The sequence below is a fragment of the Notechis scutatus genome, chromosome 2 (genome assembly GCF_049901735.1).
Source record: "Notechis scutatus isolate UNSWTSFEM ecotype Mainland chromosome 2, rNotScu1.2, whole genome shotgun sequence".
NCBI classification, from domain to species: domain Eukaryota; kingdom Metazoa; phylum Chordata; class Lepidosauria; order Squamata; family Elapidae; genus Notechis; species Notechis scutatus.
The window spans coordinates 197,382,267-197,402,445 of NC_142010.1; the positions used below are offsets into that span (position 1 = coordinate 197,382,267).

Here is a 20,179-nt window from a genome sequence, read left to right on the forward strand (position 1 = left end):
AATAATATGCAGCCAGATAAATAAATACTGTTACAAAATTCTGGATTATATTTATCTATTTACTTTATATTTTTTAGCAACTACCCCCCTTTTGTCATTCATTTTGGGTTGGCCAGAACAGATCCAATGCAATAAAATAAATAAAAAAGCTCCTTGCTGCCATATTGGTCATCTTGATTTTTTGCAGATCACATCTGATAACTCTGACTGATGGTGAATGATTGTACAAGTCTTATATATGTGGCATTCATTTTCATGTAGGGGAGAAAGGGGAAAAAAAGGGAGGGTGGGAGAGAAAAGGAAGGAAGGAAAGAAAAAAAGAAGGGAGGGAGGGAGACAAAGAAGGAAGGGGAGAGAAAAAGAAAGGAAGTGGGAGAAAGAAGGAAGGAAGGCGGAAGGGAGAAGAGAAAACGAGAAGGAAGGGAGAGAGAAGGAAGGAAAGAAAGGAGGGAGGGAGAGGAAAGAAAAAAGGAAAGAAGGAAGGGGGAGAAAAAAAGGAAAGGAAGGGGAAGAAAGAAGGAAGGAAGGCAGAAGGGAAGAGAGAAAAACAAGGGAAGGAAGGGAGAGAAAGAAAGAAGGAAGAAATGAAGGAGAGAAAGGTTGCAGACAGAAGCGGTCAAATGGGGGAACGGAGCCCCACAGACGCCTCCTTTGCAGCGAGGCCTGTTGGCAGCTAGGAGGCCGGGCTTGGGGCCGAGGGAGGAGTCATTCCGGGCTGCCTCGTCGACCAAACGGCGGGGACGCCCATTTTCTTGAGTTGGGCTGATTACCTGTCGGGCCGAGGCCGGGACCTGCGTGACCCTCCGGAGGAGATGCCGTGGGCTTAGAAGGCGCCGCTTCACAAGCCAAGGGGAGCGGGACGCTGGGATTCTGCTTTCGTCCCATCCCGCCAAGCGGCTCGGCCATGGCGGTGCGGGCGGCGCTGATGAGGGCGCTGATCATGGGGGCTCCGGGCTCTGGGAAAGGCACCGTGTCTTCCCGCATCGTCCAGCACTTCGCCTTGAAGCATCTCTCCAGCGGGGACATCCTGAGGGAGAACATGAACAAGAAGACCGGTAAGGAAGGCGAGCGAGGAGGCCACTACATCAAGCGATCTATTTCAGGGAGGGCAGAGTCGCTCTTATCTAGAAAGGCACAGAAATTCCAACGATTATATTTGTTATTCTAGCAAAGATAAGAGTGGAACATGAAAACAGGCTTTAGGCAAGCCTGGTATTTAGGTGACTTGGTTCACCTATTATGCTAAGCCATGGGTTATTGAATACTCGAGGATTTGCAGAATATGTGGAGCCAGAGGCTCAGCCCCTAGCCTGGTGTGAAATGTGAACCAAGCCCTGGTTGATTCTAGATTTGAAATTCTGAAAGGGAAGGGTTACAAAATAGTTGAAAATAGTTGCAAGACTTCCTAGGATGCAAAGGTTGCAACTATTATATAAAGCTTTGGTTGGCAGGCCTTGTAACAGTATTCCCTTTATGTGGATTTGGGGTTTTTATTTCTCCAACATTTATTTATTCCATTGCATATGGTATCCCTGGGCAATGTATGTAATTGCCAGCAATAACCCTTTCCTAACTATCATTAAAACGCCAGTATTGAAATTAAATGCAGCTACAAGTGTTTTTATTAATGTACCAACTCTTCATTGGGGTCTGTTTTACTTTCACTGTTTCACCTCATTGAATAACTTGAACCAAGCTCAGATGTTTAACAGGTGAAGGACCAAGTCTCTGGCACAGCTAGTTGAAATTCACTGTAGACCTCAGTGATCTACCTAGTTATGTTGACCATAGCTTAGTCATATTTTTCTGGTGCTTGTAGAGCAAGCCATCAAGCATACCGAAGAGGCAACATATGTGTTGTATATGGTGGAGATATATTTAGCATGTTTTGTAGTTTGCAGTACCCTGATATATTTCAACCTGGCATGGAATACTGGCAGATTCCATCATTGGGTGGGGCGAAGGCTTCTTTAATTGATTACACTATAAGTTAAATCAGGACTGTCCAACCTTGGCAACTTTTAAGATTTGTGGACTTCTCTTCCCAGAACTCCCCAGCCAGCATGGGAGTTGAAGTCCACAAGTCTTAAAGTGGCCAAGATTGGAAACGCCTGATCTCAAGGAATTTGATTTCCTTTATACAAAAAAAATAATAATCTAAATTGTCAATCTGATTTTGATCATTTTCCTAGTATTTCAGGGATAACAGCACTGGATAACCTATTTCTGGAAATGGATCCATTTGCTAACATGGGGCTGGGGCTAGTTTGTGTTAGATGGATTTATCAGTGTAAAGTGTCACACTGTTCTAAAATAGCATCACAGATATACTTTACACTAATTGAAGGTTGTTCTAGAAACTGAAAATTATCAACTATAGTCACTCTAGCCACTGCTGTCTGCTCAAATACTAAGGCAGAGCGAACTCCAAAAGCAAAACTTGCCCTTCGGTCCTGATTTAATAAGGAGTACCTAGGGCTAAAAATGAACCGATTGTATATTTTAAAATACCTAAGGATGATTTAGTTTTATACACAAGATCTGGGGGAAAAAACCCTGGAAAAATACCCTAGGTTTCCCAACTACACTTAATAGCAGCATCATAAGCCTAATGTTAGCACCTAATAGCTTCCCATTCAATTACTAAACTCCTTTCATTACCTTACCTTATACCAGTCACAGAATGGGGGAATGCTTTTAGGGCATTATATGGAGAAGAAAATTTGCCTGAATATAAAATAGAACCTAATGTTAACCAGTTCCCTAGTTGGGCCTTTTCTTTCTTACATTAAATCATGTCTGAGATTCTCAGAGACTTGCTGGACAAGTCCTAGCAAGATTTTTTTTACAAGCTCTGAAATAGCAGGCCTCATAAAACAGTTTAAACCTAATAAACCTCAGATGATTTTATTGCTGCCAGTCTTATGTCATAATTGAGAATAATGGGCCTCTATTTCCTCCTCTGTTCACCTACATGGATTGTTACCACATAAATGCCCAACAGGGGTCTAACTATTAGAGTGCTTGTTTATAAGGAGGGTACTTGTGAACTACCTGCTATCCACCCATCAGTCTCTAAGTCAGGGGTGTCCAACCTTGGCAACTTTAAGCCTGGAGGACTTCAACTCCTAGAATTCCCCAGCCAGCTTTGCTGGCTGGGGAATTCTAGGAGTTGAAGTCCTCCAGGCTTAAAGTTGCCAAGGTTGACACCTGCTCTAAGTATAAGAAAGCTCTGTGCTAAAGTCAACACAACAAATTGGCTGACTGGATTAACCTTTAGAGCATATGGAGGCAGATGTGCAAATTGGTTTTAGAGATTTTATCCTTCAAGTATGGCACCATTTGGCTGAAAATTATTCATCTAAGGCAGACTCTGCCTCCCTTGTCTTAAGGCCTGCATTTGATTTCATTTGCAAAGCAAAGTTGTGAAATAAAGTCATAAATTCTTTTATGATAGGTAGATGCCTGCTGCTGTTAATCCGTAATCCTTGTGAGAATGCCAATGTAAAGTATTAATTGCAGTGTGCAAGGCCATTATGCTAAACAGATCCCAACTAAAAAAACAGTTCTTTGCTTTTAACAATGGTATGAAAGCTTTGTTTGCAAAGTGCATATGTGCATATGCAATTACTGTTTGGTGTGCAAGGCCATTATGCTAAACAGATCCCAACTAAAAAAACAGTTCTTTGCTTTTAACAATGGTATGAAAGCTTTGTTTGGCAAAAGTGCATATGTGCATGTGCAATTACTGTTTGGTGCTTAGCTGGGACCTTACTTTTCTTTTGTTCTATTGTAAAGGGTCAGCTCGAATTGTTCCAAGTGGCCCCATAGCTAAAAATTGCAGGAGACTGAATTGAAGTAGGCTTTGCTGTATTGCATTCTGATTGAAGTTGTTGTTCTTTTCGGAAGGCTTCAGTTCTTTTCTTTCTGCAAAGTTTTGCAAATTTTATAGAACAAGCAAAAATTGCAGTATTATGGGCTTTCTCCTAGAGAAAATTGAAAATTTCTAATTGATAATTTTCTAATTGAAAGTTACTAATTGACAAACGCTTATTCCACTCAAGCAATGTGCCCAAGATATGGAAACCTTACTGAATCGTTTTGCCTCAGGGTCAGCAAGATACCTGCACAATGTCCCTAAACTGTCCCTAAACTCTGGAGAACACTAACCTTAGCAAGAAAGCTACACAACTCTCTCCAAACTCTGGAGCACATTAATCTTAGCAACCTTTGTTTTCCTGTTTCCATTTGCTCAGTTCACATCAACATTTTAATGGGGCAGTTAATGGATGTATGTTTGGAATACAGACATGGCAGAGTATTACCCTAAACTCTGGAGGACACTAACCTTAGCTAGATACTACTGTCCCTAAATTCTGAAGGGCATTAACATTAGCAAGATAGCTACATATATATAGCTATGCAGTTGACCTAAACTTTGGAGGACACTACCCTTAGCATGCTTTAATACACTCCTTACAGGGGTTCTTGAGGGCAAATACAAAATAATTCCCGAACTAAGGTTGTGTCCTTATGGAGAATAGTCCATAAAAATATAATCCATGTTCTACCATATTATGTTTTTTTCTAAGGATACAAGGGTCCATCTTACTATTACCCTTTTGATGAAGCCAATTCTGATATGTTTTATATACGGTTATTACCAGACCAGTATGATTCCATTTCTGTGAATGTGATCGAATTCCATTACTGTCAGTAAAACCAGACATTCCTTGATTTTATCCATGATCTATACATAAACTGTTTTATTTTGTTCCATCTGATGGTTGCGTTCTGATGAGTGACCTTATTGAAGGTATGCATGTATGTATCTTCCTTTTTAATGCATCAGTGTAGGTATCCCCGTATCCATCCTTTTTAATGCATCAATTTAATATTGGGGTTAGGGGTAGATTGTCTGGGAGAAAAGTTAGGTGGCTGCTAGGAGTCAAAAATAACTTGATGGCACATATTAGATTAGCATTGGAAATGTGCAAAGAATAAAGAGCAGTTCTGTTGAATTGGACCCAATTCCTGCACTGTTCAAACTTTTCAAGGAAAACATGGTTTGGCAGGCATTCTGAGACCCAAGGAATATGGTGGGACGTTGCTGATCTTTTAACCGGTTTTATGATTATTTTAAGACTATTATCTGAATTGTTAGTTGATTATAAGCTGCTCTTTTATATATTGTAACACAGTGTTTTTTATTTGTACATTTCTAAGTGATGCTTAGAGAGCCAGACTGGTAGAGCTTTTAAGACATCAGGCTAGAAATTAGGAGTGAGTTCTAGTCCTCCTTAGGCACAAAGTCAGCTGGGTGACCTTGGGCCAGTCACTTTCTCTCAGCCCTAGGAAGGAGGCAATGGCAAGCTACTTCTGAAATCTTGCCAAGAAAACTGCAGGAAAGACTTTTCCAGGCAGCCTTGATTGAACATAAGAAAAAAGGTGATACTTAGAAATATGCTGTGTCTGAAGTTCAGTTTACTTCACAATTGATTGCTGCAGGGTTGTTCTACTTTGCGAGGGGTCCTTGGTGCTCTCTGAGTTTGCTTGTTTTCTTGCAGACATTTCATTACCCAGCTAGGTAACATCATCAGTGCTAGTAAGGAGTGCTGATTGCTGTCAGTTTATATACTGGTGTCTTGCCTGCCTGGGTGGGTGAGGACGGTCTTAGGAATTCAGCCTTAGAGGTTCTTCGACTGCCCCCACTCACAAGACAGTCAAGAACCAGAATATAAACTGACAGCAATCAGTACTCCTTACTACTAGCACTGATGATGTTACCTAGTTCGGGTTAATGAAACGTCTACAAGAAAACAAGCAAGCTCAGAGAGCGCCAAGGGCTCTTCATTTCAACCCTGAGCTACTTTGTTTATAACTTTTCCAATTAAACAAATAGTAGAATCTGTTTAGCTTCTGAGCATCATTCTCTGTTGTGTTTTGCATAAATGTATTCTGTTGTACAGAACCGGGATATAAGAAGGCTCATGCTTAACCTGCAAAGCCTAAATTTTCTAAATTAACCACTGTGATAAATAATACTATAACAACCCATTAATCTGTAATCTATTAATCTATAATCCATAATGGAAAGATGGATTGTAGGGAATTTGACCAATGACTTGCCTCACATCTTGAATTGTTTATGAGAATAATTTCCATAATATTATAGCAAGGTGAAACAGATTTGAGATTATTTTTAAATTGTACTACAACCTCAGTTTTCCACAGCGAATCTATAAACAGTACAGGTAATCCTCGCCTTACGACCACAATTAAACACAACATTTCTGTTGTTAAGTGAAACATTCGTTAAATGAGTTTTGTCCCATTTTATGACTTTTCTTGCCACAGTTGTTAAGTGCATCAGAGAAATTGCTAAGTTAGTAACATGGTTGTTAAGTGAATTTTGGCTTCTCCATTGACTTTGCTCATCAAAAGAACACAGAAGGTGATCACCTGACTCCAGGATACTGCAAGCATCATAAATATTAACTGGTTGCCAAGCATCAAAATTTTGATTATATGATCCCAGGGATGCTGCGAAGGTCATAAGTGTGAAAAATGGTCATAAATCACTTTTTTCAGTCCCCTTGTAACGTCGAACAGTCACTAAATAAACTGTTGTAAGTCGAGGTCTACCTGTAATATAAATAGGGAGGAAAAAAACAGCCTAAAATATGAATATGTGGAAAAAAACCAAAGTGATAGATGTGTACTGGATTACTTTTAGATTTCTAAAGACTAGCATAAAGTCACCAAAAGATATACCCTGTTAGTTGATTGCAGAATTTCCTCTGTACACCCTGAAGGCATCTAGCCAGTTTAAATAGTTTCAAGTTCATATAAGTTAAACATTTACTTGTACCGACACTTAAAGGTTAACATCAGTGACTTTGCTGAGTTTAAAGTCTTGCTGTTCCCAGAGCACGTTAGTGGCTGCCACAAGTGCGTTTAGTAATAGAGAAGGAACCTAAGGGAGCACAGAGTTAGGTTTTTCTTCTTAGGGCAGGAAAGAAGATGTTATTTGCTTGAGCAATTCATGAACTCTCCTTTCTCTATAAAACAAGGAGAAGATAGTGAGATTTTCAAGTTGTGTTTTGTGAAAGATTGGCATCTAGGAAATGTAAAAAGAGGAAAATGATTATTGTTCATCATTTAATGTAAATGATGGTGCGCTTCAATGGTCAGATGACCTAGACCAGTGATGGCTAACCTTTTTGGCACCAAGTGCCCAAAGCGCGTCTGCGTGTATGCGCATCCCCAAAATGCAACATGCGTGTGCCCCTGCATGTGTCCTGTGTATGTGCATGCAACCCCCGTGTCCCGTGCATGCAAACCCCACATGTGCGCCCTGCCCCCCATGCATGCGTGGCAGAGACCCAAAGACCATCTGGCAGGAGTCGCATGCATGCATGTGCAGTGGAACTGAGCTGGGTTGATGGCTCGCGTGCCCAGAGAGATGGCTCTGTGTGCCACCTCTGGCATGCATGTCATAGGTTCACCATTACGGATCTAGACATTGGTAGTTGAACACAGATCTTTTTAACGTTTATATTTTGTGCTCTACTAATCTAGATGAACTGTTAATATATATTGCTAGTCCATGTATGATATGCCATACACTAAATCAGAGGTGTCAAACTCATGTCATCACATTGTTGTCATGTGATGTATCAGGACTTTTTTCCCCTTCGCTAAACTGGGGGGGTGGGGGGGAACAACATGTGATGCATCTGGCCCACAGGCCGGGAGTTTGACACCCGTGCATTAAATAATAATAATAAATTACCGTTCCTTTTCTTTTACAAAGTCCCTACTTTATGCTAGGAGTTTGAATGGTACATGTTAATTGTTATATAAACTAAGCTTACATGCTAATTCCAAGGTCATATTTACATTTTGTTAAATTCAGTATATTTTAAAAATTAAACTTACATATAGGCAGTAAGTAAGAAATACCACTGTGTTCAGGGAAATATGCTCTCAAGAATTTATGCATGAGATTATTGTGTGCACTTCTTGCTCTTTGCTATTGAAGCATCATACTAAGTTGCCTGACTCCTTCTGTCGGTAGAAGCAACTAAATACACTGGAAGCTTTCCAGCTTTATAGTTTGTCTTACCTTTATCATTTGTTTAATGTTTCTTTCAAATTGGAATCCTTGGCCTCTTGATTTCCCAAAAAACCAGAATCAGAAGCAAATGATAAAAGTTAAATCTGAAATGATGCAGTTAAAAATAAACAGTGATAGAGTGGGAAGGCATATTATTTGAGAGGAAACATGTAATGTAAACATGTAGTAGATATTATTATGACAGCCAGTTTGGAAGTGTGGTTGTAAGGCTCTCTTTACAATCACTATATTCCAAAGTAAACCACACTAATTAATTAGCGCCCTATGATCTATCAGTGTTTATTGTGGAATACTTCCAAACCAAACTGCATGGCCATAAACAACCTTAAAAGCCTATTAAGTAGTTGATCTGGAAAATGTCCAATGAAACAAAATGGAAATTTAATGAAATGTCTTGAACAGGGCAGTAGATGGAATTGAACAGTCTGTAAATGTAAAAGGAGAGGAAAGGAATGAATTAGCTATAGGAACCAAAAAGCAAAGATTTCAGTTATGGAAGGAAAGAAGAAAAAAGAAGATATCTGTCATTTATAAAAACTGAAACTCAAAAAAATAATTTGAGGGATGCTTATTTTAAGCAAGATTACAGTTTGATTTTAGTTTTGCAAGAGGATATTTTTTGGCCTGTATTTCTTTAACCTTTACTAAATGTGCCCATCCTGAGTGTGATAGCAGCTTTCAGGTAAAGTCTATAACAGGGGCAGTCAACCTTTTTATACCTACCACCCACTTTTGTATCTCTGTTAGTAGTAAAATTTTCTAACCGCCCACCGGTTCCACAGTAATGGTAATTTATAAAGTAGGGGACAAAACTCCTACCGCCCACCATGAAAGCTGGAACGCCCACTAGTGGGCGGTAGGGACCAGGTTGACTACCACTGGTCTATAATAACAGTGGCCCCCAACCTTTTTTGAACCAGGGACCGGTTTCATGATTATTTATTCTTCCACGGACCGGTACCTGAGTAATGCGAGACTCCACCGCCATCGGGACGTCTCTTCGTTTGAAGCCGCCCCCCTTCGACGAAACTAAGGCACGAGCACCCAAACGCCGCTTTCCAACTGAAAACCCGGAAGCACTTTCCAACCGAAAACCCAGAAGCAACCGAAAACCCGGAAGCGCCGTCGAAACAAGATGGCGGCGCCCAAGCTTTGCGGCCCGGTAAAAAATGATCCACGGACTGGTACCAGTCCGGGGACTGGTGGTTGGGGACCCCTGTATAATAAGACCTGATTCTCTGAGGAAAAATGTATTATTATTATTTTTATTGCTCATTTCACCACCAATAAAAGATGAATGTTTACTGAGAGCAAAACAAAACAACACAACAACACAATTGCATGCAAGATCCCACCTCATTAAGATTTTTCTGTTCATTCTTGCTTCCCCAGAAATTGGCATACTGGCTAAGTCTTATATTGAAAAGGGGCAATTGATTCCTGATGATGTCATGACCCAGGTGATGCTAAGTGAGCTGAAAACACTTGATCAGAACCATGTGCTACTGGATGGTGAGAGTTTGTATTGTACTTTTTTGTAAATGAAAGGTAGTTTCCAGCTAGTGAACTCAAACATAGCATGTTGATTGATGATAACATATTGGTATGAGTCAACGTATTGGTATGACTTGAAGCCATACCCACACGTATATCCAAAGTTGGAGTTTTAAGCATGGGCTGTAAAAGAGCTTGGATCCAATCACAGAAAAAAGATACAAAAGAAAAGTGCCAACATTTATATGACCAGAGCTTTGTTAAACAAAGGATGTAAAAGTCTGTTCAAGCATTTTGTCTATACCATCTTGAGGGGCTTATTATAACATTATTATCTGATAATAATTTGACACCTTCTGAGCTATGTAAATCAAGATGAAACAATGCCAGAGGAAGGCAATGGAAAACAATAATGGGAATTCTAAATTCTTTCTTTGATACCTGTTCAAGCAAGAGATAAATCTTCATTGCCTAATTAAATTGTATAGGGACTGTCATTTAGACAGCCAAAATAAGCTCTATGGTCTGACTTTTTCCAAGTTAGGAAGCCTTCCAGTTACATGGCCTTTGACTGTCACAATTTCTTAAGCAGTGGGGTTACTACTGAGAATTCTGCAATGCTTGACAAAATAGTCCATGTGAGATGATTGTGATAGTTTTAAAGGATAGTTTTAAAGATTGTGATAGTTTTAAAGGATGAAAAAAACCACCTTGTTGAATTATGAAGCATACACTTAGCGAATATAATGGATACTGGTTAAATATGAACATGCTCTCCAATACACCAAGGAGGTGGATTTTGAGACCTGGTTAGATCCAACAATGGTTTAATTGAGTTTCAGATGAGATGAAGTGTTATATAGAAATAGAAACTATCAGCATACCGTACTTTAAATGAAATGATGCAGTGCTATATGGGAATATTCCAAATATATCCATTTTTGGAGCTTGGGTGCAAATGTTTCCAATTAATAAACAGGCCAAGCCATATTCAGTAAGAGAAAAGTGACAGTATGTTAGCCGTAAACACTGGCAGATATGTAAGCCTGGTGTGCCTTGCCCAAACAGAACCCAAGTCGGAAAGGTAGACTAAAAATTTACTCAGATGATGTTACCTAGCTTGGATAATGAAAAGTCTGCAAGAAAGCAATGAAGCTCAGAGAGCACCAAAAACCCCTCATGTGGAGAATCACTTTAATCACTTCAATCATACAGGGCTTGGAGTAAATTCTTTTGTTGGTTAATATCATTTGACATATCTCTTACTCTGCACACATGTAGCATGTAACTTCCCATAATTTCTTAGTATGCGCTTCTTAATGGTCATATGCATATTCAGGAGGTCTCACATTATAATGAGTTTGCAAGTTACTTAAGTTCAAGTCCGTGTACGTGAAAAGATAATCCTCGCCCTTGGCAAACTTGAACCAGTTCTCTTATCAGGCTGTATTTGCGTAGCTTTCTTTGTTCCTTCAAGAACTGGTAACGTTAATCAAAGAAACATTAGAGGACTAAAAACATTTTACTAAAGATTCAACATGAATTAAGGAACTAAAAACAAAGAACTAGAAACATTAATCAGAGACAGCCAGTTTAGTCTAGTGCAGAGGCCTCCAAACTTGGCAACTTTAAGACTTGTGGATTTCAACTCCCAGAATTCTCCAGCCAGCATAGCATCAACAAGTCTTAAAGTTGCCAAGTTTGTGGACCCCTGGTCTAGTGGTTAAAGCATGAGGCTTGAAAGCAGGAGACTGTGAACAAAGTGCCACCTTTGTCATGAAGGCCAGCTGGGGGACTTCGGTCCAGTCAGTCTCTCTCTCTCAACCCAAACTACCTCACAGGTGTGTTGTTGTTGTGGAGTAAATAGGAGGAAGAAGCTGTGTTGCACATGTTCCCTGCCTGGAGTTGTTTATAAAAATAATAAAAGTGGGATACAAACAAACAAGATCTAATTACTAAAAACATTGATGAAAGAAAACCCCCCTCAGCTGCTGCCATCAACCTGATCGGGCTCCATCTTACTGACAGCACGTTTCTGTGCCTTCAGCTATTTGCAGTGGCATTTTGTTTTTTCACAGGCTTCCCCCGGACTGTCCCACAGGCTGAATCGCTGGATAAGGTGTGCCCAATTGACACCGTGATTGTTTTAGATGTGCCTTTTGAGACCATCAAGCAACGTCTGACTGCACGCTGGATTCATCCTGCTAGTGGCAGGGTGTACAATCTTGAATTCAACCCTCCCAAAGTCTCTGTAAGTTGTGTCTGTATCTAGTGCAGCCATGCAAAAACAAATATTGAAAACCAACTTGTACATGCAAAAACAAATATTCACCAACTTGTACATCGAATCTCAGTTTCCAGTCAGCTGCCGAGCTTGGCAAATGTGTGCTAAATGTTGGCTGATCCTCTCTGTTGCTAGCCCCTGAAAAACGGTTCATTGATGTGATTGTAATCAAAATTGAGTTGTGTTGTCTTTAAATAATTCTGTGAGGTAGGCTGGGATTAGAGTTGCTTCTCTCCTGGTGATGAATAAACTATTAATCAGAGCTGACATGATTTAACAATATCTGGACAACTATGTTTAGTTGGAAAATTGCTCATCTTTTGCAATCATCACAATGTAGGGACATGAATTGGCACTTTTCACTTTCAGAGACTGTATACTATTGGTAATTAAAAAGGAAATGGAAGTATCAGCCTGCTGGGTCGAGAAGCTTATGATGCTGGGCCTCAGACTTAAAAATAAAAGTCATTTTAAAATGGCTGAAATAAACTAACATGAGATTTCAGTTATTATTTTTTAACAGTATTCCTTTGGGGATTTTGTGGAGATCTTAAAATGTTGCAGATGCTACAGGACAGCCTGCTGAGAGTGTCATATTATTTTTTAAATGCTTAATTAAAAGGCAGAGTAAGAATTGATAGTGATAACGTTTGAGCAATACTTTCATTAAGAGTATTTTAGTCAGGCTGTTAATAGCTTTTATATTTTTTCAAGTGACAGAAAATCTAGAAACAGACAATGTACTTAATAGGTATGTCAGTAATGCCTCCATAAGGTCATTCTTGTTCAGTCCATAACTTGATTTTTTTTACCAACTTGCAGCTTTATTTTTATATTCTTATGCATACAATAATAGTGTTTTATAGAAATCAACAGCGATCAAAATTTATAATAGTAACAATGTTAGCATGTATTAAGATTGGACACATCTTTTGGAAAGATCCTGTCATACAATACAGCCTTTTAATTGCCATATGGACCCATTATTCTCTCTTGCTCAATATTTTAAACCTGTCTCTTAATTGCTCAAGAGTTTTCTTGGACTGTTGCACGGATGCTGAATATTAATTTACTAAATATAAAGAATACCGCCTGTTACATGATGTGCCAACTTCTGTGATAAAAATGTAGGCAGGAGTGGCAGCTTACAGCGTAACTCAAAAACCAGTCAGCATGTAGATTCCATAGAAGAAAACTCATCGGTGTATAAACTGCTATCGTTCATGGTAGGGAATTTTCTTTTTCCCATAATCAGGGCTGTGATGATCACACAGGAGAGCCTCTTGTTCAGCGTGATGATGATAAACCAGAAACAATTATGAAGAGATTGAAATCTTATGAAGCAGAAACCAAACCTGTCCTGGAGTATTACCGGTAAGCACATTTCGTTGTGCAATATTTAGTCTGCTTTCTCTTTTAACATCTCTGCAACAATGTAGGGAGGTTTCAGATGTGCTATGCAAACAGTGAGAAAGGAAGCCTAAGCATGGATTTTTGCCTTCCAACTCATGGAGTGGTCTAGGACAGAAGTCTCCAACCTTGGCCACTTTAAGACTTGTGGACTTCAACTCCCAGAATTCCTCAGCCAGCAAAGCTGTGAAAGAAAGAAAAATGCCCAGTGGCCTAAAGGAGAAACGATATTGAGAACAAACATGACAAGACAGTACAATTATTCCTGTCCTTTCATAACTGGGATGAGAGAGAGGATACATTTAAGGAACGTGTCCTTCTTGATGAGTTCTTCAGTGTCATAAGACTTATGCTGTAGGAAAGGTACCGTATTTGCCGGCGTATAAGGCGACTGGGCGTATAAGGCGACCCCCAACATTTCCACTCAAAATATAGAGTTTGTTATATACTCGCCGTATAAGACTACCTCCTCTTCCACACACCTTCCACTTTTGCACTTTTTTTTTTTTTGACGCACTTTTCTGCTTTGGACAATTTTGAAATGAGCTAATCCAATTTTGAACCAAGAATATGCAAATAGCTATGGAGTTTAGAAATGAGTTTTAAAAATATTTTTCATTGCTTACCATTAAGCGTAAAATATGTTGTAAATAAAATGAGAACACAGGAAACGTTCTCTTCTCAATACAGCTGATCTCTCTCTCTCTCTCTCTCTCTCTCTCACACACACACACACCAAAACCCGGACACTGAAAAGGCTGCCAAGGAACAGTATATTCAATGCCTTCTATTTAATCAAGAAACAAGGAATTCCTTAGAATCTTTTTTTTTTCCCCAAGTGGCCCTCTTTAAAAAAAAAAATGGAGGTAACACTTTCATTCAAAAAGTCTTCCAGTATCTGGAGTCGCTCAGACATATTGAAGTGAGGCAGGAGAGTAAGTGAAATTTGAAATGATCCAGCTACCGTTTTCTTCCCCCCGCCCGAAGGCCATTATCTCCACGTCAAAACGAACGAGGGGAGGCAAAGAAGCCAAACACGCTAAAAGGATCTCTTTATTTTCCTACACAAGGTCACACCTACTTTTCCGCATTCAAAGGACAACCTCTCCTCACCACCACCACACACACACACACACCCCAATACCCGCAAACAATGTTCTGGGCATTAATCACCATTGCTACATTAACCTGGTAAATTTATACCCTGCCTCCCCAGTGTTGCTTTGACGGCAGGATTTCACACAGCGGGCGCTCGCTCGCTCTCTTCTCCGCTCTCCCACCGTTCGCACATGTTGGAAGCACCGTAAAACCTGATAACCCACCCGGGGGCTCCCCATCCTTAACCTACAGCCGCCCGCATGCAAAACCTGCGTGCAAAAAGAAAAAAAGAAAAAGAAAAGTACGCCGCACGTGAGGATCTTGAATCCTCTCCTCCCCACACCGCTAAGGAAGGAAGAGGGGGAAAGGTTGCGCAGCGCGTGGCGAGTGACACCCCCACACACACACACACACACACACACCGCTCCCCCAGCCTCCCTCCCGGCTGCAACTCAAGCTCGAAGTGGGAGTCGGAGTCCTCCCGGCGTATAAGACGACCCCCCACTTGGAGGCATGTTTTTCAGGGCAAAAAGTCGTCTTATACGCCGGCAAATACGGTATTTTAGAGCAGGGGTCTCCAATCTTGGCAACTTTAAGCCTGGCGGACTTTAACTCCCAGAATTCCCCATCCAGCTTTGAACTTACAGCAGGGGTCTCTAACCTTTCCGGCTTTATGAACCGGTGGGGTGGGTGGGAGGGGGGAGGGTTCTGCACAAGCAGCAGGTTGCGTACTCGCACACACAGCTCCAGTTATGGTCCCACCGCTCTCTTAAATGAAGCTTCCTGCACGAGTACCCGCCACTCGTGCAAATGGAACTGTGCGGGCTCACCCACCACTTGCGCACCCTGGTTTCGAAATGGGCCATGGCCCAGAGATTGGGAACTCCTCCTTTAGAATCAAATCAACTCTGCTATGGAGTCGCTTAGATTTGTGTAGCACCAAAATAACATTGCATGAATACTATGCTCTGGCAACCAAGCAGGACTTGGCCAATGGTTATAGTAGCGTCTGTCATTTCCTAATCGGCCCCTACAAGATGATTGCTACTGAGAAATGGTTTATTGCTTATCTACTGCTCCCCGAGGCGATAGCTTTATGACGTGTCCTATGTCTTTATCCTCCCGAAGTTGCTGGTTACTCCATCACCCAGGCTGTTTTCAGTTGTGGTTTATTATGTTACTGATGATTAAAGTTATACTTTGCCTTTCTGTTTGGATAAAGAGTGAAGTTGGTTTGCAGCCATTAACGTATGTTTTAGAAAACACAATCATAAAATTGCAAGAAGTGAAATAAGAGTTAAGTGCTGAAACGGTATCATGAACATTTGCGAAAGAGATACATTTTGGCCGTTTCCCTAAACCTTGGGAGAGAAGACTAAACAGGGCTCTTAGGGAGGGAAGGCACACCGTGTTCTGGAAGCTGTACAAGAGAAGGGCCTCTCCCACATGCCAGATAATCCAGTTTCTGACTGCAAGGCCATCTTCAAATGTCCGTCTCCTGCTGAGCCAAGTAACGTGTCCTAAGTATAGACTTCAGGCACAGAGTAAGAATGGATACAAATTATATTAAGAAAGCAATATAGCAAGGGTCTTCAAACTCAGCAAGTTTAAGACTTGTGGACTTCCACTCCCAGAATTCCTGAGCTAACATGACTTGGAGGAGGAATTTTGGGAGTTGAAGTCCACAAGTCTTAAAGCTGTCAAGTTTGAAAACCCCTGCAATATAGCTTGACAGGTCCACTATGAACAAAACAGTAGGCTTGAAGTAAGGGAAGGCCAAAAGAAAACATGGAAACAGCTTGTAAAACTGAGGGAGGTTTTAAAGCTACTTAATAAAAGAGTGCAAAAGCAAATAAGGTAGTCCTTGATTTACAACAGTTTCTTTAATGATCATTTGGAGTGACAGTGACACTGAAAAAGTCTTACGACTGTTTCAGACTTTAGAACTGCTGGATGGTCACTTGATCAAAATGCAGATGCTTGGCATATTTGACTCATATTTATGGCAGTTACAATCTGCAGTGGGATTCTACCAGTTCGCACTTATTCTCTGGAACCGGTTGTTAACATTCTAAGCTGTTCGGAGAACCGGTTGTTAGAAGAAATTACTGGCCTAATCCTGTAAGGAAGGCAGGAAGGAAACATTCTGGTGTTGCTTACAGAAACTGCCTCTCCATTAACTTTTATTACATTCTTGGCAGGACTAGACTTCCTGTCTCAGGAACTTCTCTGGAGTTTTTTTCCCCTCCTTTGCTGGTACTTTGCTTGTGTGGAGTGACCATTCAAAGTTACAATGGCACTGAAAAAAGTGACTGATGACCATTTTTCACACTTACGACTGTTGCAGCATCCCCACAGTCATGAGAGGCCAGGCAAGGAGATGCGTGCCTCGATGTAAGTGATATTGAGTTGGCCACACCCAGCCAATAACATGACCACCAAGCCATACCCACCAACTCAGCCATGCCCACAGAACTGGTTGTTAAAAAATTTGAATCCCACCCCTGGTTGCAGCGTCCCGGGGTCATGTGATCACCTTTTGCGACCTTCTGATAAGCAAAAACAAATACTGGGGAAGCCAGATTCACTTAACAACCATGTTATTAGCTGAACAACTGTTAGCAGTATTCCAGTATTTGAGAGGCTGCCACAAAGAGGAGCAGCAGAAGGCAAGACAAGAAACAGTGGAGGAAAACTAATCAAGGAGAGAAGCAACCTGGAATTCAAGAGAAACTCCCTAACAGTGAGGACAATTAACTGGTGGAACAGCTTCCTTTCAGAGGTTGCAGGTGCTTCATCACTGGAGATTTTAAAGAAAAGTCTGGATAGCCACCTATCTGAATGGTGTAGGTTCTCCTCTTGAGTAGAAGGCTGGACTAGAAGACCTCCAAGGTCCTTTCCAGGTTCTATTCTGATTAACTGCAGTGTTTCTTTCAACAACTGGCAAGAAAGGTTGTCAAATGAGGCAGAACTCACTTAACAACAGAAAATTTGGGCTCAGTTGTGGTCATAAGTAAAGGACTACCTGTATGCATTTTATAAAAGTTTGTATACATGCAGCCTAGAATCTTAATGTTTTTTTTGTCCAGTTGATCTCCCATACTAAACTCTGAGAATCTAAGAGTTGAGAGAGAAATTGTTAATGTGCAAATAACTTGTTTTCTCTCTAGCCAAAAAGGAGTGCTGGAATCTTTTTCTGGAACGGAGACCAACAAAATCTGGCCTCATGTTTATCGTTTCCTCCAAACGAAGCTGCCTGAAATGAGCCAGAAGGGGACGGCTACTCAAAGCTGAATATGATTCATTGTACTAATACATGGAAACTACTAATATATGGCTAAATATCCAGTTTCTATCCATCTTTGGAATCATAACAATTCAGGAATGGACTGTGGTGGAATTATGAGCTTCATATATACTGTAGCTGTCTGAAATCTCTAAAATAACCATGTTTTAGTTCTGTGCCAAAGTCTGTTAGGATGATTGACTGCTAGTTTTTTGTACTGGGCATACCTGATTTTTGTAAAATGTATTTAATAATAAACTCATTTTTGGCAACAATGCAAAATATCCATGGAGTTTCTCAAGAAAAGGATAGCAGTTTAAAATCAGCGCCCATTTGGGGAATTTACACAAGACCCCTTAAACAGGATGTAGGCAAGTTTATACTTTAAAAAAATGAGGTAGTCTGTCTTGTACTCTACCCATGTTGCTGGGCACAAGACTTTTATAAATGAATAGTAACCTTGAACATATCAGTTTGCTATTTTGGATACTTCCCTGAGACGTCTGTATTAAGAATTCAGACGGAAAACTGTTTAGAACATTTTGTTTCAAACTTCTAGATTACTTTCATCAATATTTACCACAGTGTTCCAATGCAGCTACTACAGCTGACAGAGCTGACGGCTGGCAGTTCTGAAAGTGAACTTCGTATCATCACAGTCAGGGGTGGACACATTTTTTTCCTGCCTGGGCATTTAGAATTTAACATTGTTTTTTTTCAAATCATCCAACAGCTGTAGAGGGTTTTTTTTTTTTTAATGCTGATAGCAGTAGTGTAGGAAGATGCCTCTTTTTCTAGAGTTTCTGGGTGGAGTTAGTAATTTAAGATTAAAGCAGCCATTTTGCTTCTTCAAATGTACCATAATCTCTGTTGTATCACAAACCCTTAGTTCCCTACCCCAACATCTTGGAAAAAAAGGAAGACAACAAATTCTAGTCAGCCAACAACAGTTAAAATATTGTAATGCAAAGCTATTAAAAACACACACAAACATAATCAGCAGCTGAGATGACAAAAAATCACTGCCAACAAATGAAGGTAACCATTCCACAGGCTCTGCCATACATCCAGATCCTCAGTGGCAAAACCTTATGTTTTAAGATTTTATGAAAGGGTCAGGATTGGGGTGTGTGGATGATATCTAAAGGGTGAATATTGTGGCAGCCAATGTTGCCGCCTTGGTCTTGCCAAGATGACATTTTGAAATAGGACCTGGAGCGTATCTCTTGCTGGATCTAATAGCATAATGGTAGACATAATTGGGGAGAAGCAGTCCCTCAACCTGGCTGCATGCCTTGGAGGGCTTTATAGATCATTACTAGTACCATGAATTGAACCCAAAAGCATACTGGCAACCAATGCAGCTCCTAGAGCAGAGGTATAATGGGCTGATGAGAACACATAATTGCCTGCTTATAATGGGAAGAAGGAATATCCCTGAGGAACAGGAGGGAGGGCTGCAACTAAGACATTGGTCAGATGAAAGAAACCTTGAATCCTGGGCAGAAAGGGAAATTGGGAAAGTGTCTTGAGCATGACTCCTTGGTTCTCAAGAAGATAAAGAGAGGTGAGGTATATTCAGGCTTGCAAAATTCTGTTACCATAAACCAGGGCTGTCAAACTCCTGGCCCGCAGGCTGGATGCATCACATGCTGACCACGCCCACATCCAGTTTAGCAAAGTGGGAAAAATTCCCGATATGTCACGTGACACTGCCGTGACATGAGCTTGACACCCATGCGTAAACTTAGAATACAAGTTGTGCTCTTAACTTCAGTTTCCTAGCCTGGTCTACCTTGGAAGAGCTGCCAACCCATCACTGCATTCTGTATCACTTATAGATTTCAGAGTCTCTTCAAGGCAGTCCCATCTAAAGCATATTTTGCAAAGGTGACTCAGGCGTGAGTGATGATGAGCAGAGCCCACCAGTCCAGGAATGGGCAAAATTGGCACAAACAAGAAGTTGCACAAAGGCCATGGCTGTTCCTGGCCATGGCTGCTACCAGATTCTCGAAGAGAAACCATGAGTCCAGGAGAATTGTGCAGATTGTTTGGGGTAGCACAACCCCACCCAGAGCAAACTAGAAAGTCCTAATACACATAACACTCAGTCTTGCTAGAGTTGATGTAAAGCTGTTGTTTCCCTTTCAAACCTCACACCCTTGAGATGCAAAGGTTGAATTTCCACATTATCATTTGAGCAGGCAGGGTTCAACTGTGTATCACCAGCATATTATACTGATACCCCAACTGTGCTGTGGGATGACCTCACCAATGGATTCATGCAGATGCTAAACAGGAGTGGAGACACTATAAGCCTGGTGGAACAATGCACAGCATGGGAAAAGAGCCTGACCCATTCCCTACCACTCCTCACTGAGTATTGAACCCAGAATTGCAGCCAATGGGTAATACTGTAGTTTTTTTTTAATCTACAGGAAAGCTCCCCCCTTTTCCAATTTGACAC

General features: G+C 40.8%; 1 protein-coding gene across 1 annotated transcript; it reads left to right on the forward strand.

The window, feature by feature from the left end:
• Nucleotides 1–689: 689 nt before the first annotated feature.
• AK3 (adenylate kinase 3) lies at nucleotides 690–17,994 on the forward strand. The gene is made up of 5 exons (XM_026675789.2): nucleotides 690–1,055; nucleotides 9,533–9,652; nucleotides 11,713–11,885; nucleotides 13,174–13,292; nucleotides 17,597–17,994. Exons 1-5 carry the CDS (start codon nucleotides 905–907, stop codon nucleotides 17,718–17,720), a joined length of 687 nt encoding a protein of 228 aa, XP_026531574.1. The 5' UTR covers nucleotides 690–904; the 3' UTR covers nucleotides 17,721–17,994.
• Nucleotides 17,995–20,179: the final 2,185 nt, after the last annotated feature.

Coding starts and splice junctions, on each gene's coding strand:
- AK3 (XM_026675789.2), top strand. CDS start 905: ATGGCGGTGCGGGCGGCGCTGATGAGGGCGCTGATCATGGGGGCTCCG. Junction 1,056..9,532: donor GAACATGAACAAGAAGACCG/GTAAGGAAGGCG, acceptor TTGCTTCCCCAG/AAATTGGCATACTGGCTAAG. Junction 13,293..17,596: donor CCTGTCCTGGAGTATTACCG/GTAAGCACATTT, acceptor TTTTCTCTCTAG/CCAAAAAGGAGTGCTGGAAT.